Source organism: Pistacia vera, unplaced genomic scaffold, assembly GCF_008641045.1.
Source record: "Pistacia vera cultivar Batoury unplaced genomic scaffold, PisVer_v2 Contig351, whole genome shotgun sequence".
In the NCBI taxonomy this organism is placed as follows: Eukaryota; Viridiplantae; Streptophyta; class Magnoliopsida; order Sapindales; family Anacardiaceae; genus Pistacia; species Pistacia vera.
The window spans coordinates 196530-221271 of record NW_022196170.1 but is presented as its reverse complement, the minus strand read 5'-3'; the positions used below and the strand labels follow the sequence as shown (position 1 = coordinate 221271).

General features: G+C 37.4%; 3 protein-coding genes across 3 annotated transcripts; all 3 read right to left on the bottom strand.

The window, feature by feature from the left end:
- Positions 1-3713: 3713 nt before the first annotated feature.
- On the bottom strand, positions 3714-4085 carry LOC116139466. Its single transcript, XM_031425133.1, has one exon. The coding sequence runs from the start codon at positions 4083-4085 to the stop codon at positions 3714-3716; it is 372 nt and encodes a 123-aa protein (XP_031280993.1).
- A 4021-nt stretch (positions 4086-8106) lies between these two features.
- On the bottom strand, positions 8107-9682 carry LOC116139463 (B3 domain-containing transcription factor VRN1-like). The gene is made up of 4 exons (XM_031425132.1): positions 9542-9682; positions 8706-9195; positions 8457-8632; positions 8107-8364 (listed from the first exon to the last, which is right to left on the bottom strand). Exons 1-4 carry the CDS (start codon positions 9629-9631, stop codon positions 8107-8109), a joined length of 1014 nt encoding a protein of 337 aa, XP_031280992.1. The 5' UTR covers positions 9632-9682.
- A 9695-nt stretch (positions 9683-19377) lies between these two features.
- LOC116139448 lies at positions 19378-22091 on the bottom strand. Its single transcript, XM_031425115.1, has 5 exons — positions 22027-22091; positions 21492-21673; positions 21234-21369; positions 20612-20705; positions 19378-19766 (listed from the first exon to the last, which is right to left on the bottom strand). The coding sequence occupies exons 2-5, from the start codon at positions 21601-21603 to the stop codon at positions 19665-19667; spliced, it is 444 nt and encodes a 147-aa protein (XP_031280975.1). The 5' UTR covers positions 21604-21673; positions 22027-22091; the 3' UTR covers positions 19378-19664.
- Positions 22092-24742: the final 2651 nt, after the last annotated feature.

Below are 24742 nucleotides of genomic sequence, written 5' to 3'. Positions count from 1 at the left end.
TGTGCGAAGGCCTTGGCTTCGATCCACTTGATAAAGTAGTCTATTACAGCCAACATGAAGACTCGTTGCCCGGGTATAGTAGGTAGCTTTCCCACGATGTCCATTCCCCACTTCATGAATGGCCAAGATGTGAGGATGGAATGGAGTCGCTCTGGTGGGAGGTGTGAGACATGGGCAAACCTCTGACAGCTATCGTACTTCTTTACGTAAGCGGTTGAATCGGTGCGTATGGTCGACCAGTAATATCCAACGGTGATCACCCGATGTGCAAGACTGTGGCCTCCTGCGTGGTTCCCGCATTTGCCTTCATGGAGTTCGGCTAGGACACTTTGGGCTTCTTCTGGGCTTACGCATTTGAGATAAGGACCTGAGAATGACTTTCTAAGGAGTTGGCCCTCATGTATGGTGAATCTGGCGGCTCTTGCTTTCAATTGGCATGCTTCATTCTTGTCAGCCGAGAGTTCATCATTTTCCAAGTACCTTACTACCAGAGTCATCCAGCAGTCGGTACCTTACTACCAGAGTCATCCAGCAGTCGGCTTGTTCAATGCCCATGGCTTCTGCGGGAGACTTGTTTGATGGTTGTTCCTTCCAGTTGGCTGGCCACTGCATGAATAAGAGAGGAATGGATGACTGGGAGGAACATGGGAGTGCCGAGCCAAGGTTGCCAAGGGCGTCGGCATGGTAGTTCTCAGCTCTAGGGATCTGTACGATGGAGAACTCTTTGAATTGGGCCTGTAGCTCTTTGACCATGCTCAAATAGGATGTCATCTTTGAGTCGCGTGCTTGATACGTGCCTTGTAGTTGATTGACTACGAGTTGGGAATCGGACTTCACTTCCAGTCTCTTGGCTCCAATTTCTCTAGCCAAGGAAAGTCCGGCTAGGAGGGCTTCATATTTGACCTCGTTATTCATGCAATTGAACCCATACCAGATTGCTCGTTGGACGATGTCTCCCTCTGGTGCGATCAGTACTATTTTGAGTCCGCTTCCATTGACATTACTCGATCCATCTACTAGGAGAGTCCACTTTGAGGGTGGTGCGCCGTTCATGCATAGTAACTCTCTTTTAGCCTGGGTGGTGGCGCTTGGTGTGAAGTCGACAATAAAGTCTGCTAGTGCCTGGGACTTGACGGCGGTGCGGGATTGGTAGGATATGTCAAACTCACTGAGCTCTACTGTCCATTGCATGATTCGGCCTGATAGTTTTGGTTTGTGCAGTATCTTCTTGAGTGGGAAGGAGGTGATTACAACAATGGAGTGGCATTGAAAGTACGGCCTAAGCTTCCTGGATGCATGGATGAGGGTAAAGGCCAGTTTCTCCAGTTGACTGTACCGAGTTTATGCATCGAGGAGCGACTTGCTCACATAGTAGACCGGTAACTGCTTTGATTCTTCTTCCTGAACTAGCACTACTGAGATGGCTGTCTTTGAGACCACTAGGTAAGAGTAGAGCGGCTCCACGTCCATAGGTTTGGAAAGAAGCGGGGGTGTCGTCAGATACCTCTTCAGCTGTTGTAGGGCTTCTTCGCATGAGGGGTTCTAGTCGAACTTCTTGGACTTCTTGAGGGCATGGAAGAATAGGTGGCACTTATCAGCTGATCTGGAGATGAAGCGGCCTAGGGCGGCCACTCGTCCTACAAGGCGCCGGACATCTCTGATGCAAGTCGGGGATGGTATGTTGAGGATCGCTCTGATCTGGCCAGGGTTTGCTTCTATCCCCTTCTGAGTAACCATATAGCCCAAGAATTTACCTGATGAGACGCCGAATGAGCACTTGGCTGAATTCAGCTTCATGTTGTACTTCCGGAGGATGGCGAATGCCTGGCTAAAGTGGTCAAGGTGTTGTTCGGCAATAAGCGACTTGACGAGCATGTCATCAATGTAAACCTCCATAGTTTCTCCTAAGTAGTTGGAGAACATCTTGTTGACTAGCCGTTGGTAGGTGGCCCCAGCGTTCTTCAGTCCGAATGGCATTACTTTGTAGTAATAGGTTCCCCTCTCTGTGATGAATGCTGTCTTCTCTTGGTCGTCCGGATGCATCAGGATCTGGTTATATCCCGAGAAGGCGTCCATGAAACTAAGGAGTTCATGCCTTGCAGTCGCATCTACCATCATGTCGATATGTGGGAGTGGGAAAGAATCCTTGGCGCAGGCTTTGTTCAAGTCAGTGAAGTCGACGCAGACTCTCCACTTCCTGTTCTTTTTCTTTACGACCACGACGTTTGCTAGCCATTCGGGGTAGCGGACCTCTCTAATCATGCCGTTGCTCAGGAGCTTTTCAATCTCTTCATTGACGATTTGGTTTCGCTCATGTGCGAATTTCCTCCTCCCCTGCTTCACTGGTGGATGATCACGATCTGCCTTGAGCTGGTGGACCATTGCGTCTGGACTGATTCCAGTCATATTGGCATGGGACCAGGCGAAGCAGTCTTCGTTCTGTTTGAGAAATTCTATTAGCTTCTCTCTTGTCTCGGGTTCAAGGCGGGAACCTATGTATGTCTTTCTCTCGGGGTTGTCCGGATGTATCTGCACTTCATCCAACTCCTCAATGGTCGGTTGGTCAGGCTCGGTCCGAGGGGTTGGATGAGACTGTAATTACTATGAGGAGTTTCCTTTGCTCTTGAAGGCGTTCTTGTAGCAGTCTCTGGAAGCTTTGGGGTCGCCCTTGATCTCTCGTACCCCCCACTTGGTTGGAAACCTGATCGTCTGGTGGAAGGTAGGTGGGACTGCTCGCATGTCGTGGATCCAAGGCCAGCCCAAAATGACGTTGTAGGGAGATGGGCAGTCGATCACCAGGAAGACGGTCTGTTTGTTCACTCCGCCGGCGTAGATGGGAAGGACTATCTCTCCAATAGTGTATTTCTACTCCAAGCTGAACCCAACCAGCAGTGTCGACCGCCTGTTGATGTTTGCTTCTTCTAGTCCCATTGCTTTTACTGCTTCGAGGAACAGGATGTTTGCTGACGAACCTCCATCTACGAACACCCTTTTCACTAGGATGTTGGCAATCTGCAGGGATACGACTAAAGCATCGTGATGAGGAGCGGCCAGGGTGGCTGGTTCGTCATCTTCAAACTAAATTACCTGATGAGAGTGTGACCGCGAGACCGGATGGATGGACTAGACTTCATGGTGGTGATTGGCTCTAGCATACCGCTTGGCCGATGAGTAACTTACCCCACTGATCTCTGATCCTCCAGAGATGAGCGAATATAAACCTTTTGGTGTGGGTTCCCACGGAGGGGGTGACGGTTCTTTGGAGCTTTTCTGGCTAATAGTGTTCTTTCCCTGTCAGTAAGCAGATCACGGAGATGTCCCCTTTTCAGAAGTGCGGCAACCTCGAGTCGTAAGGCAATATAGTCTGCGGTGTTGTGCCCATGGTCGTTGTGGAACTCGCACCACTTGGTTGTGTCTCTCCTTGCCTCAGGATAGAGCTTGCCAGGCCACTTGATGGTGGATCCCAATCCTTTCATTATTGCTACGATCTGGGTTGGTTCGACGTTGAAGTTGTACTTCGGTATTCTGGGTCGGTTCGATTCGAACTGTCTGTTATCATTTCTCGAGGGTTGGCGATCATAAGGCTTCTTGACTCTGCCCATATTGCGTGCTGGAGGGTGGTAGCGATGCTCTACCGGTCCAGGCTTTGGCTTCCTATCGCTCCGCCTTGGTTCATATCTGGAGTGAATCGTTCGGTTTATCTCATCCTCCTCCTACCTTATTTGGATCACTGCCCGGGCCAGGGCGTCTTCCATTGTTGTGCATCCCAGCTTTGTAAGTTCTTTGTATAGCTCTCTGTCCTGGAGGAGACCCTTCCTGAAGGCATCTACGGCTGTCTCAGGGTTGCATGCTAGGATGGAAATCTTCTCTCTATTAAACCTGCTGACATATTTTCTCAATGGCTTGCCCCTTCTCTGGTATACCCTGTACAAGTCGGCTGACAGCTTCTCGAGTTTCTTGCTGCTGGCGAATTGCTCCACAAACGTGTCGGTGAGTTGAGCGAACGAATCGATGGATCCATTCGGGAGGTTCGTGTACCATTGTAGTGCTGGGCCGGATAAGCTCGAACCAAAAATTTTGCACATGCAGGCTTCCCTAAGCGGTCGGGGTATCTAGACGGTGAACATCCGTTACTTTTATGAGGTTATGTGATCGTCCGGATCGGTTGTGCCGTCGTACATTTTCATGTTGGGGATAGTGAACTTCTGTGGCAAGTCGGCTAGGGCGATCTCGTCCACGAAGGGTGAATCCGCGTAACAATGGGGCCTGCTCTTCTTGGTTGGGACTGGCATTCCTGGAATGCGTCGCATCACTGCTTCCACATCGGCCAATCTCTTGGCTAATACTTGTTCCATAGGAGAAGGGGACGCCACTAGGTCATCCCGCGTGACCGGGTCGGCCTTTGCATTTATCTTTGGTACATTCCGTTGGGTCATCCCTCTTGGGGTAGGCTGACGAGTCCCTTTGTGCATTCCTTGGTAGCATAAGTCTTCGGTCATTCCTTCCGGTTGGATGACTCCCATGGTAACTGTTCTGGTGTTTCGTCCTACATGGATGGTCAGAGGAGTCCTCTGATAGTTATTCGGTTGGTCAGGATGGATGGGCTCGGGTGCTGTTGGTTTTGTTTGGCCGTTCATCCCGCAGGGATGAGCCGAGCCGAACCGAGTATGTGTTGGGACGGTTAGATTGAGCTGGTCTTGTGGATGAGGGTTCTCTACCACCGGATCGTCTTGGTCTTGATGCTGGAATGAATCTGTTGATTGGTGTTCTACAGGCATATCTTTATCTCCATGAATTAGGACAAAATTGTCGATCGCAGACAGGTTTAAGGGACACGACCTTTTGCCAAAGGCCGAGGGTCAGGGCTCCGGCGTAAGCAGAGGTTGCATGGGCAGAATAGGGGTGCGGAACCGATTGAGGGGTGTTTGGCCGGGAAGGAACTCTAGGTCATAGAATTGACTCACCTTCTCCTTGAAGGATTGGTTTTCTGACCTGACGGACGCGTTTTCCGTCCGGATTGCATTGTTCTTAGCTTCCAATGCAGCCACTTTGTCCAAGTTCTGTTGCATGAGAGCGGTTAGAGCTTCCAGTTTGGCCTCGAGGCCGGGGTTAGCGTTATTGGAGTTGTCAGCCATGGAATTTTCCTCCACGTAGCAAGGTTCGTTGAGCCGAATGATTGCTAGAGACCCCACGGTGGGCGCCAAACTGTAGACGTAAAAATCTACCTGTACGAAAGGGGGGTTTGATCCCGTGAGGTTGAGGCCACTAGCAATCTATTGTACCTGCACACGTAGAGAAACACACGCGTGAAGCGAACGAGAAACACTGGGGTGGTGTTTGCCGTAGGCACTCCGATGCTCAAGTCAGCAAGGCTGAAAGGCTAATATAGAGAGGGCTATGGAGTAAAAGGTTACCGGAAGTCTAGTCGGGGACTGTGACTACGGCGGTGAAGTGAAGCTCTCAAGTCGGAGCTTCGGGTGTGAAGGTGTAATGTCGTCTCCTTTGTGAGAGGGCTTGCCTCTGCTTATATAGTGACTGTTTGGTCTCCCAATCCTGGTAGAAGTAGGAGTCCTAGTATGACTCTGATGCAAACCCTAGAAGAATTAGGGCCGTGGTAAGTTGTCTTACCAATGTCCGAATAGGAAGGTGATTCTGATTAGGAGAGTAACTTCGAGCAGGAAAGTGATCAGGAATAGGAAGGTGATCTTGAACGGGAGATTGATCAAGAGTAGGAAAGTATTCTGAGAGGGGCCATGGGCTCTGGATTCGCTCATGGACTTAGGAAATGGACTGGGATTATGAGGCTCGTGCCCACGTGGACTGGGCAGGCTATATCTTGTACCGAATGGGCCTAATCCGGTTGGGTGATATCGGGATTGGGCCTGGCTTCTTCTTCAGTGTCGGGCCCGTTTTCCTATTTGGACCAAGGACGATTTTTGGCCCTAACAGTGTTGATTAAAGACCGTGTGGTGCTGTGAAGAAGGGGAGATAATAAATGGGTTGATGTAAATATTGATCATGATCGTTTCGAATTTATTTTAGATATTATTTACCATAACAAGAAATTTTATGTTTTGAGCTCTAGAAATACCATTAGTGTGAATCCTAAGTCCTTGAATGTTGTTGAACATGTGGCTTCATTAGGGATTCCAATGAGAGTCCATTGTTCATTCCACTTGGTAAAGTCAGCTGCTGATTTGTTTTTTATTAAAATGTTCGGTTTAGACTCGCCCTTCTCTGTGAATTCTAATGGAAGATGTGGTCGGGTTGGTTTTGATATTTTTAAACTTGATGAAAGAAAGAATCAGTTGATTGAGGTGAAAGATGGATTGAAAAATAGAGCCTTGTTTATGTGTGGGGAATGCAAATTCTTTCTTTCAGCTAGAGAGTTCTCTGTATGTAAACAGAATTGTGTTTATTTAAGTTATAGAATCCATTTAAAGGGTTCTTATGATTACCCCGGCAAGTATGCTGCATTTTTTAATAGTATGCTGCATTTTTTAATTTGGAGCATGGTACTACTGAGCGGCTTTATCTTGGCTTGTCTGAGATTTTCTGGCCTCCGCCGACTTGGCTCTTTCCTAAATGTAAGTATTTCTTTTTAGTTGTATCTTATCCTTGGGAGTTGCCATAATTTTATTCAGAATTCTGAGAGTAATGCCTTGTTATAGTCTAATTATTGGTATGTATGTGTGCTTATTGGATCCTTACTTGTTTGCTATATTGAGGGCTCCTTAACAAGATATGTGTGCATCAGAATTGCTGATTCAAAGACATGGTATTGTATGCATATGTTAATATTTCACTGTCCAAGTGCTATTTCTCATTGTCTGATTTAAGCATAGATTCGCTTTGCTTTATTCCGTAATTGACTTCCATGTGGTGCACAATGCTTTCATGATGATCATTTCTTCTTCATTTGAACTTTAACTTCTTGTGCGTCAAAATATTCGTGGATATGGTTCATAATTCATTTATATCATGATGGATAGTTAAAGTACCCGTAGTAGGATCCTCAAGCAGGAGATTCAAGAGTTATGAGTAGTTCAACAGTTTGTTTATGCTATGCAGTTTCGGACAGCAGTATTTTAATTATATTTTACTGCAGTGCCCTAAAAATCAGGAGTACTTGCTGATATTATTGTACAAAAATTGTGATCCATGAGTGAAATCTTTAGTTCTAGTTCATCGTGACATTCTTATTTTTGGATAGATTCAGTTTGTCTGATTTGCCTTAAAATTTCGCTCTACCTTGCCAAATTATTTGCAGAACTTTTTATTCTCTTACTTCGACAAATGACTCTGCTTTTGAACTGGATTATTAGAGGTTAGGTGGTTTGAAGAGCCTTTCGCATCAATGCCAAGGCTTCAACATCTTGTTAAAGAAGTTTGTACAGATCTAGCAACTCTTGCAGTCTTGGTTACAATAGTAGTACCCAGTCCCTGTAATTGCCGGCTTAAATGTTATTTCGAGCATGCACCAATGATGAATTCTATTTTTAACAAATTATGGTACCTTCTATTTGATTTTACCATCTAAGCATGTATAAGTGGTTAAGGTGTTAAGCTTCATCATTTCATTCTCTTTATTATACATTCATATCCCGCATCGTATGCATGTATGTAGACTTGATTGCCTATACTTTTCGAGCTGCTAACAATGTTTGCATCGCCCACTTCCTTTCAAATTATTATTAGAGAAACGTGAGCCGACAGTAATCTGAGTTTCATTCTCATTTTATAGCTTTGTAGTATGCTGTATAGCTACATATTTGACTCTTGCATATTAAGATCTGTGCAAACTTGCACCTTCTCACTTTCAAAGATGCTTCTTGTGTTCTTCCTATTCAAAATTGCCACAATTTCATTACAGGAATCTGCTCTATGACTCGTATGAAGAAGGAAATAGAAATAATTTAAATAACATGATTAATTTTTAGATTGTATAAATGTCGAGATGTAATTCATATTTTTGGATTACATTTTAGAGTTTGTTTTGTTGAAATTATGAATACAATAGGCTGAAAACGCATTCATGAATCTATCTAAAATACACAAAATTTGGAAATAAAGTTAAACATCAAGGATGCATGCTAATAACTGTGATTATGGATTAATTTTATGTATTGAAACTTTCAGAATAAAGTCATCGTTTCTCTTTCTCTTTCTCATCAGCTCAAAGACACAAATGTCTCCTTCCTCCAAATTCTTCTCTTGTTGAAATTTACGCCAACCTCCTCTTATCAGTCTCCCACGACGCGAGTGTGTGATACTCAGCGGCCACTCTTTTCTGTCAGAATCTTGTATTTTTATCTGTTTTACTTCTTTACTCAAACACTTGACCCAAAATGTCTTTGGCATATACTGCACAAAGCAAAACCATTTATTTGGAATTACCATATATCAAAGGCTATCAATGAAAATTCATGATCACATGCATTTTATTCAAAGCTCACCACATATTCATTTCTTAAGTCACGGGTCCTCAAAATAACCAAGAATGAATGATTGCTTGGCTTGAACAATCTGGCTGCAAGAAGTGCTCTCTGTCTTTCTTCCACGGTAAAATTTCTACATGCTTTACTGATAGAAATCCACAATTCTTTAAGGAAACCATAGAACTCTTGATGATCTGCAATCAATGGGAAAGGTTAATGTTTTAAACTCTAAATTAGAACAAGAAGATATTAGTGTAAAGAGCTTACCAAGTTGATTTCCTTTATCCACTGCCTGTTTCCCTACTTGTCGTGCAGTTCTTCTTGGTTCATTTTTATGCGTTGGAGAGTAAGCATTGCGAGATGGCCCAGCCCTTGCACTTTTATTTTTAAAATTGATTCCCAAAGTCCTGAAAGATGAATTTAAAGTTGTAGAACCCAATATCTCCACAGACTGTTCTTCATCACTTTCCAAGTCACTTTCTTGCTCTTCACCATCACTAATCGGATACTCGATCTCAAAAGCACTCTTATCAAATATAACGACATGAAAATTTGAATTTGATCTGAATCGGAAAACCAAGAGGTGTCCTGTATTAATGGAGTGGTTCTCCACAAACTCAGACCAACCATTACCGAACCAAATCTTTCCCCTTTCTTTTACCACTCCAACTTGCCAAACTCTACCGTTAGGAAGTGTTAGTGTTGCAACACTTGAAAGCTCATCCCCAAACTTTGTCACAAACTTTGGTGGGATTTTCTGCAATTATACAAACTAAGTTACAAGAACTATTTATAAAAAAAAAAAATAAAAAAAATTGGATACTCATCCGTCAAACAAATGCTTTTACACACATTAGTCCTAAATTTTTATCTCGAGTTGATCAATGTTAAGAAAACAAAGAACCATTATCTTCCAACCATGCTGTCATATGCACATTACAGAACCTCCATGTACAAGTGAATGACAGAAGTGTAAAATGTTTAGCCAAAAAATTACAGAGAATGAAATGGGTATGTAAGAAAGTAGAAAACAAAGAAAGGAAAAACACCAGAATCAGTTTTGTTTGCTTAAAAAAACAGATAAAACTTGAGTGAGGAATTACCAGCATCTTAGCTTCAAGTGTTGAGGGAAGGATGACCTTGAAGAAATGTGAAGGGCCTTGAATCTCAGGCAAAGAATTCCTGGCTTCCATGCTTAGTTGTTGGAGTTGTGGTGAGTATGGAAGCTAATACTTGACATAAGATTGTTGATGTTGCAGTAGATCACTAAATAGACCCACTGCAACATCAATTCTAGAGAGTCGACAAAAACTTTGTGAGTCCCAGCAGCACAAAATTAACCAAAACAAGGAAAAAATTTAGCCTAACAATCTGTATAATAATAAATAAGGTCATTGATAGGCGAGTGAGTGCTATCATGGTCTTCTGACATGGTGAATACAATGACATATTCACAGTTTGGGCAAAGCAAGTCCATAAATGGAGGAAGAAGCACTGAATGTTTTGCTGGTTTAGGAAAGGAAAAGAGAGAGAGGGTGGGTGAAGTGGAGGTGAAACGTGAAAGCAAATGCAGCAATAAAACAAAATAAAAACAAAAATAAATGAAAGAGGAATTGTTTTAGTTGCTTTTGCTTTGGCTGTTGTGAGTACTTTTAAAATTTGAATCATATCTTGAAGAGAGTGAAATGTCCAAATGCAATTAAGGAGGTGGTGGTTGTGTTGAGTTGTCACAATAAATATTAAATATTGGAATTACTTCTCTTTAAACTTGACGATGTCTATCGTGTTCAGAGTTGGACTTTTTCATTAACAGAGTTGAAACTTGGAGCTATAGCCATAGACTTACCATCATCATAAATGATCCCATTAAATGTTTTTATTTAGCATATAAAAATGTTGTGATTTTTAACTTGGAATGACCGTTTGGCTCTCCTCTGCTTGGCTCTGTCCTGAAGGTAAACTTCTCTTTTATCCTCTATATTTGTTCTAAGTTCTGATAAAAAAAATGTGTTTTAGCTCAAACGTTTTGTCTTTCCCATAATATTATATTTTCATTCTTCATATCTCATAAAATAAAATAAAAATACGGCAATATTTAGTTTAATGTACAAATAAGTTGTGTGGTTTAGGAATTGCCTTGTTGTTATGGTACTTTTTCCTTATCTGAAATGAATTTAATTTAATCATCCACATGTAGATCCTTATTGGATTCTGAAGAGAGTCGATTTCTATGGCACAATGTACTGTCATATCATCATTCTGGAACTGTTTCATGCTATTACTGTCGTATAATCCTTCTATAGAAATCTACCTATTCTTTTTCAAGAATAGGATAGAAGAAATCTACCTATTGCTAGATTTCTTGACTGCATAAAAGAATGTGCATGCCTCTTCTGTGTGTAAATTTGAATTTTCATTTCAATGAGCAAGTTCGTATACCATTTAAAGTTTTCTTATTCACACTACCATTTAATGTTTTCTGCTTTTGTGAGTTATGGACTCTTCGACAACAATTTGTGAGCATGAATTACCAAGATTGGAAACCAGATATTGTTATCCATTCAATATTTCAGGTTAGTTGCTTGAAGAGCCTTTTATCATCAATGTGAATGCTTCATTCAGCATATTATTAAAGAAGTTTGTACATATCCACATCTCTTGTATTACACAGTTTGTATTTACCAGAATTTTATTTTTATTTCCCCCTAATTCAAGAGTAGTAGTTTCATTTTACTTTATAAAAAAATATACAAAAAAAATAGCTTTTGATATGAAACCAATTTTTTCTTTTTTTTTGTTATCGAGAGTATCCAGATTAACTTACGCGTACTTCGATTAATCTCCTGACCTCGAACAAAACTTCTATAATAGGGCAAGCCCTGCGTCCGTGACCAACAATATTAGTAAGATTCGAACCTGATACCACAAGGGAAGCAAATCCCTTGACCCCAAACCTTTATCACTCGGCCAACCTATTGTTGGTTAAACCAATTTTATTTATACTACATTCCTTGATCATGAACGTAAATGGATGGTATGCTACGGAGCTTGGTATTAGGCGTTTAATGAATGGTGCTTGATCATTTTGTGTTAAAATTAGTTCTTACTTGCTGGTTGGAGGGAATATAATTGTTAAGAGTTTGCAAATCATGACCAGTAATTCAATCAATTCATCGGGCTTAAATCTAAACTATGATTTTCGCATCTACAATTTTTGTAGTTTTTTGTGGGTATTTAATTTAATTTATTATATGTTGAGAAATGTACCAAGTAAAATTAGAGGACCATAGATGGATATGAGTAGCAGGTGGCTGATTTTTAACCTTATTTAAAATTATGGAGAAATTAACCATATAACAAGATGAATTTGAATAAGATAAAACTAGTTTTAAATTTGAAATTGGGGAAACAAAAAACTTAATTAAACTTAAAAGGGTATTTTTTTGTATTAAATGGGTTCCAATATGATATTTTCTTTTTATGATAAAAGAGGTATATTTAATAATGGGAGATACTGATAGATTAAATGGGGGCTTAATATCACTTCCCTAACTTTATTTAAATCCAGTTCCTATACATCTTTAATTTTTTATTTTTCTTTGCTTAATTTAAGTAGTAGTTGTTTCTTTCTACCTAACAAATAAATACTTATAACAGTAGTTTGTGATTATTTGAAGTATATAATTGCATAAAAATATTTATTTTTTCTATTTTTGTATAGTAACTTTTTTGTCCCCAAGTGACAATAACCATAAAAATACTTATTATTACGAGAGTCTCATAGTCTTTTTAGGTAGGCAATATTAATCATTATGTTTCAACTATGTCAAATAATTCAGGCTTTTAGTATTGCTTGGGAAAAAGCTTGCAACTGGAATGGCAATAGCAAGTTAATGGTTCCGCCTGGAAATTACTTGGTCAGTTTAGTGGTGTTTGAAGGTCCATGCAAAGGTCTAATTTTATTTATAGTGAAAGGGTTTGTGAAGGCTCCTATTGATCTATCAACGTTTACCAATAAGAATAGTTGGATCACCTTTCAACATCTCAACAACTTCACCCTTGCTGGTGGTGGAATTTTCTATGGCCAAGGACAAACTGCATGGCCACAAAATGATTGCCATAAAAATTCAAAGTGCCAGCTTCCTACAGTAAGTTCTTTCATTAATAATATGCTAACATTTTAATCTATATCGCCTTTCAATAACTGAAACACAATTTCGAGTTAATTAGTTGCTTACTTGCTTCGCTTTTTAACAGTCTTTACGATTCAATTCCCTCAACAATCAAAGATATAAAATCAGTTGATAGGAAAAAGGTTCATATCAACATTTTTTCCTGCTATAACTTGAAGCTAAAATCTGTCAAGATCTCAGCACCTGGAGATAGGCTCCTTCAAGAGTGAAGATCAACAATGTAAGATACAACAACATTCGCGGCACTTCCTACTCCAAGGTTGCAGTTAATCTAATGTGTAGCAGAGTGAACCCATGCCAAAATGTAGAGATTGGTGATATCAACTTGGTTTACAACGGCGGTAATGAAGGTCGAGCAACATCTTCTTGTTCAAACGTTGAAGCAATCCTTAAGAGGAAACCATAACCCAACCACATGTGCCTAGTTTATCTCTGTACTTAATAATCATTCATACGATAATTGTCGAATGTAATCTATAAAATGAGCTAGATTTGTTAATTCATTGCTTTGTATGTACAACTTTCGAAAATTATATAATAAAAGCCACCATTTTGGTTTTGGTAGTAAAAAATTGGGAAGTCAAACTAGTTGACTTTTGGTTTGCATAACATAAAATTAATAATAAAGATTGGCTTACAAACTAATTTTATAAATTTCGTAATTAATTAGTTTGTAATTGAATAGACAAGACCCATTTGGGAGTTGATTAATTGCAAACTGTCGCGTCAAGATTATGAAAGAAAGTTTGTGAAATTGAATTATAAGAATAGAATTATTCATTAATTAATAAGGCTTGGAGAAGACTTTAAAGGTCATAGTACACTTCATTACTAAGTAATTAAGAATTAAGATAAAATACAAGTTTACTTTAATTATTACAACCAATATACTTTAAACTTGCCAATAGAAAGCGTGATATGGAGTTAAATTTTGTTTGTAATACATTCTAATGCTTTTTCAAATTAAAGATTCCAAGAATGAGTTGAGTAGAGCTCTAAAAATAAATGAAATCTTGGATATCTATTCCTTGATAATTAACAGAAAAGGAAGGTGTGCTATAAAGTTACGTAATGAGAACCTCCCACATGGCTGCATTAGATCAATAGTGCAAGCTACAACATAAGTCCTATCTTCATTAACTTCAACATAAGACTGGTCATATATCTTTGAGATCAAAAAAAAAATAAAAAAATTTCCTCCTAGAGAGTTAAGAATTATAAAATACAACAATATTTAATTTATTACATTCCAGTACCCTTTAAACTTGCTAATAGAAAGCATGGTATGATTTTTTTTTTTTTTTTTTTTGGGTTACATTTTATTCATAATTTAAATTGAAGTTTCCAAGAGTGATGAGTTGAGCACGACTCTAATAAATAATAAAGAAATGGCCGTCGTTTTGGCCTTTTTCGGCCGTCGACGACCACGACAAGCCGTAGATCTAGACTTTTCTGGTCAGATCCGTGGTGGATCTGATCGGAAAAGGCCATAATAATGCGTTACAACATAGATCTGACCAGTCTGTGTCATAACGTGATTTTCCGGTCAGATTCCGACGGTAGTGGCCGGAATCTGGCACTGCAGGTGGTGGGGGTATTTTTGTTATTTTACATATTGGGATATTTATTAAATTAGCAAACTTATAGGGTTTTTTTATAAATTTTTAAATTTTACCTCATAATACTCTCATATTCAATTATCCAATACTATTTCCAAAATTCTATCCAAAATAATAAACCAAACGCACCCATAGAAATCCTGAATAAATCTTCAACTTTTAAAATTATAATAATAATACAATAAATATTGAAAATGTAAAATTTGTAACATGTATAACCTTTATTTTTCGTATACCAAACGCATTTCATATAATGTTTCCAAGTAAATATTCTTATATTTGACCAAAAAATTTCAACCAAGTTTATGATATTATATTAATCTATGGACATCCATCTTTTAGTGGATTCTTCATCCAAAATTTTGGTTTAGATTTTAGGAAGACTTAGAGACGTCTTTACAAAGGAAATGGTTGTTCTTTCTGTATATTTAGCTAGTTGCATTAAACGTTAATGATTTTTTCTCAAAGAAATGGAGGGGGAGACTCTAGAGTTAATTAAATATACTTCATTATGCACCAAAAAATGTGAGAAGATGAAGAAAGCATTGGAGTGAGATGTGATGTGAGGGTGCACATCCTTGACCAGAAGAGACTATTATGACAAGACGTTGTTCAGACACTACAAAATGGGAAGGTGAAGAAGACTTAAGCCCTAAGGTCATCCAGTTCCGTTTACTTGTAATTTAAAATTATTATTTTGTTCTAACTTTCATATTATATTTTAATTTGTTTTTGTTATTTCCAATTTTTGAACCCGGCACTTGTAAATATTCAATTCAAAACTATAACCAAATATATATTAATAACATTTTATATAAATTATTATACAAACATAAAAAATTAAAAGAAAATAAAAATATCAATCACACGTATAACTTAATTTAGGTAAGATATTGCACTACTAATAAATTAGTTTCAATTTTATTGAGAGGCCAAAAAATTTATCATATTTAATTAGAGTGAGGCAAAATAGAATTTTTATAAAAATTTAACAGAATTGGATAACCTTTGGGCTTAAAGGTGGTTTTTTACTATTTCCCACAAAAAAAATTTAGTAACTTTGATAGCTAACAAAAAGTGAGGGATAGTTTAGTTAATGTAGAACTATTTATTTTCTTATACTAATAAAAGATTCTAACCATTATAGGATTGATGATCAGTCTGTTGTCTTTTGTCCACTTATTTTTATCTTTGAAAAGTTTATAAAATTATTATTATAGAATTCACAAATCCATTTTCATTATGCACAAATCATGATAAATTAAATAATATTTTGTGTTGGTGTCCAATATTGTACTAATTCTTTCACATACATAAATATTCCATCGTATCCTATTAAAAATTGCATACAACAAGAAAACTAATTTAGACTCTCCCAAATCCCAATGCCAACTTCTAGGTGTTTGTGTCTACCGTAGGACTAGAAATTATAGAGAATAAATTGATAAGCGTGGAAACTCTTTATTTATGCTAAAGACTAATTGTATTCGCATGGAAAATTAGCCCATTTACACCAACTTCTACTATATTAATTTCATCGTACTGTAGCTGATAGAAAGACTTCTGTAGTGTGAGTCAATGGTCAAAAGTTCTACAGCTTAAGGCTCCGTTTGATTCACAATTTTGTGTTTTTGGGAAAAGTCTTTTAAAAAAAGTTAAAAAAAAAGTTGAATTGGACGGGTATTACGATGTAGGATTTACAAATTTAAAATACCCCTTATGTTTGTTTTTTTACAAAATACCCCTTATAATAAAATATTAAAAGTTAACAAAAACACCTCCAATCCACCCCCAAATACGGACAGCCGGCCACCACCGCCGGAAGGTGGCCGGAGTCGCCGTAACAAAAACATTAAAAATATTTAGGGGTATTTAATTGAATTAACAAATTTAGGGGGTTTAAAAAATGTTGAATAAAGTTGAATAATATTGTTAGTTTTTTGGTATTTTACTGTTTAACTTTTTTGGGAATACTAAAAGTAGTATTCCCAAAATCCAACTAAACGAAGCCTAAATGTTTCTATTTTTTTTTCTTTTTTTCTTCGGTCTAATTTCACTTTAAGAAAAATTAGCAAATAAAGTTGAAAGGGAGAGAACCATTTTTGTTACTATAGATTAGTTGAAAAAGTGTCTATCAAATACTAAATGAAGATTCCAGCTCAACTTCGTTAGCTAAATAGTTAGAATACTTGTCTGTACCCCTTTACTTTGAAGGCCCCAGCTCATTTGTTTCGTTGCTGGAGAAGGAAAAGTGGGTGCCTGACAAGTTAACGCCTTCATAAATAATTGTCTTGTTAATATTATTCATAAAAATTCAGGAAACTTGACCCGAAAACTAGAGATATTCCATATTACGTAATGCTTTTAAATTTTGAATGTCAAAAAGTTTATAAAGATATCTATTTTTCAGCATTATTTTATTTTCTATGTTACCCACTACTCAATTCAGTCACTTCTGAAATAACAACAAAAAAATTTATAAAAAATGTTTGACCCTAACTAATTTATCATTATCATCACTTATGTATAATTTAATTATCATTCTATTAAAATTAAAGGTTTTGGCACCCTTGACTATTCCAAGAAATTACAAGGAGACAATAATATTGTCGATTGTCTTAAGTATAATAAAATGACATCTAGAATTACACCACATTAACCAGATAGCAAATGATGATAAGCAACCATTAGCAATCTTTTCTAGAGACGTCCCTCTCTTTAATTTCATTATTCATTAGTGTTGACAACTGGACGATGGAATGTCAGGATTTGGTATGATCAAGATCACAATATTATTAGTAACAAAATATTGTTTCCATTTATGTGTTGATTGTGTAAATATTTGTATTTATTTGTTTCCTTACATATTACATCCTTCATGTATAAATTGTACCATTGATACAATGAAAATACTATACAAAAACACTTTTACAGAAATTATTCTTCATTTACATTGCTTTATTTTTCTTGGGCAATCTCTACAACTTGTTGCTGCTCTTGCCTTTATTATTTCTTCCCGGCAGTCTTAAGTAGTCCAACTACTGCTTTTGCCGCTTCTTCTTCAGATGGTAACATGGTATCAGAGCAGGCTGTCTAGCAAATCTTTCCTCACTGCTCTATTCTCCTTGGTCCAATCTCGTCCACTGTTGTTGCCTCACCTGCAAACAAAAATCCAGTTTAGTTCATCTTCTTTGCCAAACCAAAAATGGAACCCATCACACCAACTAAAGGCCTAGATTCAACCAACCCACTCAACACTTAGCCCAACCCAAAGGCCCAGACGAGCCCAAACACTAAAACATGCCCAAATACAGAAATGGACCCAAACAACCAAATTGACCCAACGGGCCCACAAACCCAAACCCATCATTCCATCACATCGGGCCACAAACTGGCCTAAATTCATTCGGGTATACAGGTTCTGGCCCAAACCCATTTCCCTACCAATTCTGGATTATCCAGCCAAATCATCGCTTGCCGGAGCCTCGTGTTGCCCTCTTTTCTTCTTCACTTGACGGACCAAATCTAGTTCTCAACAAGCAACCACTCACTGGATCAGAAACTTACGTGACGTGGGCTCGCGATTTCCGATGAGCTCTAATCAACAAAGACAAAGATGGGTTTACGAAGGCTGTTTATAGTTCGACGAAGAGCGTCCCACCCCCACGTCAAACGCTGATGCTCAACGCTGCCGTTTTGGTCGTCTTCGATCTCCTTCGCCTTCTTCACCATAAATGGGGGAAGATAAACCCCTCCAGTACTAGTCTTTCTTTTGCTTCCCTATCATCATCTTCTTCATCTCTCTACGAAACTTGTACGACTGATGCAACAGAGACAAAATTAATGATTAATATCCTTAATTAATTAGAATTAAATAATTATGTTTAAGTAATGTGGTAATCTTCAAGAACAAAAAAGCATCAAGATTATTTGGTTACCTTTAACAAAAGTAGAAGAGAGTACAAGAAAAAGCATCAAGATAAAGTTAACTTCTATGTTGAATCTCCATGAATTTTCTTAGTAAAGTGAAGAAGAACTTAGTAAAGTGTGCAGAGTTCAGCTGTGTGTTCAGTCCAAGTTCTCAGGACGCTTTCTATGTACAGTGAGTACCTCCTTCTTAACTAAATCCAGCTCATTTGTAATATTAGATTCGAATGGTAATTCAACATATTAATGTCCGATCACATTCTAATGAAAGGTTCATCTGATGATCATTAGAACAAACCTTGTCGATTGGTAATAGAACTAGGCCTCTATATGCTGTTGAGGTAGCGGAAAATATAACATCTACTGACAATTCATCCTCTAAATGGAAGAAATATCCTAAATTCAAAGAACCTTCTTTTTCTCTTCTTTTTTCTTTTTTCTTGATTATAATAAGAGTTGTAAAGGATCAGTTTAACATTCCTAACTAAGTAGATTATTAATGATTACAGCAAAAACTTGATCATTGCCAATGTGATTCAAGATCTCAATAAGAGCTGAGGTTAAATAACCAGCAGATTCAGGAGCTAATTAAAAGCAGAAATGTCAACTCACTAATACCACACTCTTAAACACATCACTTCACTGTCTTACTGAACATTCAATCCTCTTCTTCATCTTTTTCCTCTTCTTTTTCTTGATATTCATCATCTTCTTCATATTCTTCTACTTCTGCTTTTTCTTCTCATGCTTCTTCTTCACATTCTTCTTAATTAGTGACAACTTCGTTAGTTTCTCAAAAAAAAATTCATCCTCCTCTGCATCTCCCTCGTTTACTTACTTCAATCATTCCTTGTTACGGATGCAAGCTGGTAATTCAAGCTGCAACAACTCTGTTCTCCAGCAAAGCTGCAGCAACTCTGTTTTCCAGCAAGCTACAGCCACTCTGTTCTCCAGCAATCTACAGCCACTGATTTCTTATCTTGGTAAATCACGTGGACTGTCAACTCAGATCATTTTGAAACTATATAAACCTTTTGTAAAAACCAGTTTCGGTAGTCAATGAAAAAACAAAAGTTCAGTTCTCTCTCTCAAAATTTTCTGTTGTTTCTCTGGAAAGTTTTACACTTTCTGGTTTTTTTTCATTCAGTCATAAGATTTTCCCACTCCTTGCCATAACGGCATGATGTACCTCCCACTTAATATCAATTCCTTCTAATTGGAATCAAGTTACATTAATGTTTCTTTTAAACTGTGAGATTCTTCTAGAATCAGGAAGAAAAACTGGGAAAAATTGAAGAGGAAAATATTTTCATTGATTGATTAACTGAATAAAAGAATAACGCGCGCGGCCTCTTTTATATAGCCGTAGATACAAAACGCTGCGTTTCTACAGAACTTCGATTTCTGACATTTTAATCCAGATTAAGTTTTACTACTTCGTTCAATCCAGGCTACTTTCCAATATTGCATTTTAACCCAGACTGTTCCTAAGCTTGTGTCTTGACAGTTAAGGGGATTGATGGCCAGCTGGTGCTAGTATGAACCTTGATTTTAGCTTTCTCCCATTTATCAATACTCCGCATGCATAGCTGCATCAAATTAATTGAATATAAATAAATTATTAAGTAACAGAAAACAAAAACCCAGAGATAACAAAGAAGAGAAAGCTTCAACTTGATTTTTGGGACCCTGATTGAAATTCAACAGCATTTAGAAGTGACTGGGGGAAGCCATGTTTGAGACTTGTAGTAAATTAGAGTCTTTCCTCATTTGTATGATTGACTATTCTTTTAAGTGTAGTAAATCATATATAACTTATACAAGTTTTTCCTACCCACAACTTATTTTGATTTAACATTAAAGCTAAGGGATTTGAACTCAAATTACTTGGCTCACTTGGCATGATATCATGTTAAATAACCACTTGATCTAAAAGCCACATCAAATACCTAAGCTTATCTATAAGAGCCTAATAATGGTATTTAAGCTATGACACTAACCAACATAACCAGATTGATGTTCAAAAATAATTCTAAAAGAGCATTTCTGTGGAAAGATCTTCACATTAGAGATCCCCTCAAAACAATTTGATTCTTCAACTTCACCTATTCAAACGACAACAGCTTATATTTGGGCAGTTCTCACTTCTCAACACCTATTGCTGAGAAGGTAACATCCAAGAAGATTATAATTACATAGTAATTCAACTATGTTTAGAAATTTTACCAAAGAAAAGGCTCATCATATGCAGACATTGATAAGTAATTTACTCCCTAAGTAAGCAAAAGTTCATAGAGCAAACCCTTAATGGTTCAAATGTGCTAGGTATCTTACTCTTGACAAAAAAATTATAGCATCTCAATTAAACATAAGTAAGAACAACTAATAACCGTAAACATTAAGATATTAAATTTTATATTAGTCAGGCACTAACCTGAGCATCAGCCCCTGAAACACCAGTGCATTTAAAGTTTGGGATATGAAAGCCCTGTGATTCGATTTTGGTGACCCTTAAATTTGGTTCTGACCTACCAACAACATCCAACATTAGTTAGGCTTCCACGTTATATGTCATGCAGTAAGCTTTAGATAATCAAGAAAGCTATTGAATAGATTATTAAGATAGCTATACTTGAGCTTTGACAATTTTTGGGCTGGTTTTTTCTATTGTGGTGGACTCGTGTTTGTCTTTTTGTACTTTCTTGCATCTGTGTTTGTTCAGAGATTATACGTTTCATTTCCAAAAAAAAAATTCAGTAGTTCTTATGGAATTATACTAACCATCAATTCCTTACAACAAGATAATAACAATAAGACTTTCCCTCTAATGAACAAAGCTAAGAGGCATAAATCAGATTGTATGGTAAGGTAATGATTCAGTCAAACTAGAATAAAATTTACGTTAACAATCTCAAAATATCATCGTAATCAACAATAAATTGACACTAGCAATAAATGGAGCAAAATTCAATTGAACATATCCTTTGAGCAGTTATACATAAAACTAGCTTCAGAAATTAAGTAAAGAAAACGACAAATCAAGTGAGAAACTTCACCTCATCAACTCTGATATTCTATATCTCAATGGTAGAATCCTCCATCCCAATGGCAATAATATTATTTTCTTGAGGATGGAATGCCAAAAGGTAGTTGCCAAAGGTGAGGGCATAAACATTGTCATGACCTGAGACACTGTAAGCAATCTTATTTAGTCATGTGGAATCTCAAAATATTGCAAAAGCATTATCTCAAGCAAATATTGTTGAACAGGTAGGAAATACAGAGTTCAAATTTGGATAGGTGCAATAATTTACCATGAATGTCATCATGTTGTACAAGGAAACCTTTCCACCAAGGCAAACATAACGGAAGAATCATTTTTGGATAAAGCGATGCATGCAACATCCTCTTCAGCTGGTTTACCATCACTTATGTCATTGGTCATAAGTGTTCCATTGGGAGGTTGCGACAACTAGGGCGCTACGTATGTAATAGCCTGACAAGTTTGCAATAGACATTAGAAATGTCAAAATATAAAAACAAAAGAAATTTGCAAATGGAAATCTGCGCGAGGGACTCCTTTCACTACGCTGCCATTTCCACAGCTTGTGAACATATGATATTTATAATTTTATCCAGTTTGGGGCTGATAATGCTAGCCTCTAAAGAGCTGATGTTTATAATTTTACCTTCCTATGTGTTATACTTTCTATATAAATTATTTTTTTAAACAAGCTCAAATAATGACATGAGAAGAGGATTACGATTTCTAGATAACTTCTTAATGGATCACAAATATTTTTTGAATATACAAGAAAAGCAACACATCAACAAACATGCACAAACTACCTTGGAGTTGATAGGTCCAGAAGGGGCCTGATTTTTGTCAATAGCCCAGCTATCTAAATTCTTATTGTGGAGAAATATTTTCTTGTATTTTCATAATGAAATGTACAATGAATTTATAGCAAAAATAAAAAACTAATCTAGGAAGTAAATTGTTACACTCCTATTATAATTCTATTTCCTATTCCTATTATAATTCTATTTCCTATATTACAAAGAGAATAATTCTATTTCCTATATTACAAAGAGAATAATTCTATTTCCTATATTACAGAGAGAATAATTCTATTTCCTATTTTACATTTCAACACTTATCAATCGCAAACCATCACTTTTGGCTAAAATTTTGATACCATTGTCACTCGTTGTAACTGCAAGTGGAGATCCTTATTAAATCTTAGTCTAGGACTAGCCTACAAAGAATAGAATTGAACGAACAACTGCTACGTATCTACTGTTAAATACCATTGGTGTACAAGTAAACAGTATGACTATAAACCGGCAATCCATTATCCGCATCAACAGCATTTAACATATTTGTATTGTCCATATCCCAGAATTTAATTTGAAATTCATCACCAGTAGCCAAAAACGGATTCCGTGTTGTACCGAACTGGACAACACCTAAAGAGCAGTTTCTGGAACCAAAATATGTCCTTTTGATAGCTCATTCACTCTCATTCTACTCAACTAAATGAGATTCTCCTTCTTTACTTGTTTCGCTTGAGAAGAGCCTACAACTAAAAATATATCAGTCATATTCCATGAAGATGATGTAAAAACGGTTACAAAATAATGGCACATCGAAGGCAGAGAAGTGCATAAAAAGTCTAGCAACAAAGGATCCTCAACAGATAAATGATACACATCCTTTGTAAAACAAGATATTATCAGAAACTTCAATGAATCATTAAATAAAGTATCATGTGCACAAACAATATGAGAAATCACCAAATTATATTGGCCTGTGTCCGTTTTAAAATTAACCAAGCTTTACCTGGTTCCATCTGGACTATATGCCATCATGGTGCACTAGTGTCTAGGAGCGCCATAGTTCACTCTAGATCCCAAGCAATCATATAGCCAAGCTTTTATCTTTCCATCAATGGCAGTAGAAAAAATAAACTGCACATTTCAAGATAGGAAGATGGATAATATGAGATTCAAAGTGATGGTAGCCATCTTATTCCTATAAGGTAGTTAGCATATAGAAAAAGATGCTAACTCAGGTCACCAATAACAAAATAGACGAGTTAAATAAATATTGACCTGAGTATTTGCTTTGTGCTGAGGGCAGACCAAATACACAGGAGCTTCATGGCCTTCAAACGTATACTACCTGTGTCCAACTACAGCATCCCATGCCTATCACAGAAGAAACTTACTCTAAGTATCCCAACAAGTCAAACTCATTAATAGGGAGAAAGTTGCAGCGAGGATATATCAATTATGTTTTCCCTAGAGAAGCAGGTTACACCCTTTTAAGATGATACCTTAATAGTTTATCATCTCCACATGTAACGATACACACTTTCTTGTTGGGATGAGAAAATGCAATGTCACTAACTCCACTAACATGGACATCGATCTAAAAAAAAAAAATGGAGACAAGTGATCAATAAATTGTACCTAGCCATTTTTAAGGAAGAACTGATATTCAGGATACAGAAGTTACCTCTAAGTGCTGTCTTAGTTCTTGAGTTGGATTGTAAGTATATATCTGAACTATATGTTTTGAAAATGCAACACCTAGACAAAGCGCAATTTGATTAAGAGAAAAGATAAATATAATGAACTAGGGATATGATTCATATTCACAAGCAAAGAATGCATATAAATACCAAGGATAAGTCCATCTGGCCCCCAAACACACCAATTCATCAATATTGCAGTATCATTCAACAATTCCTCTGGTAGTACAAGTTAATTAATGAAGAGACAAGAATCAGTCCATGTTATATTCCAAAAATTGTTGGCCATGGTCAATATGAAAGTGTTTGCCAATCAAGCCAACAAGTATACTAAATCCAATGTTCATAAGTATTAGGTGAATTATTAAATTCATTGTCAAGATCAAACTGATAGAGGATAAAGATTTCATGCATTGTACTCTTTGGAAGTTATGCTGGTGAATACCTGCAATGGCATTGAAGCAGTTGATATATCCCAAACCTTGAAAGATTTATGTGCCAGCCTTTCTCAGGATCCCACCTCCCAAAGGCTAATGTCACCAACATTTGTGCCCACTACAGACCAAAGAACAGAAACTCAATCAATAATGAATGATCTCTGGAAAATTTTCTATAAATTTTTTAGCAACCAGACATTAAACAGTGGTTTTTTTCTAATTTTTTACCAAGAAGAATAGCTTGCTGCTATGGATGAAAGTCCATGCTCATGACATTAGATCCTTGATTTATGGTTCATACAACAGCTTTAGTGAGGTCATCTTGAGAATATATATACGGTGGGAGTATGTGATACACTAGCAAAAGACACCTAGAAAGACAAAAAGATAATAAGAGATGAGAAAGGAATAAGAGAATTGTTACAAGAAGCTAAAATAAATGCCATTTAGAAATTTATAGCTGCTATCAAGCTTGAAAAACCAACACATTATCTCACTCATCCACACCTCGTCAGATTGGCCAGCGCGGATACGCTTCATTATCAAATGCTCTGAATTAGCTGATTGATAATCCATCCCAGTCATACCAGT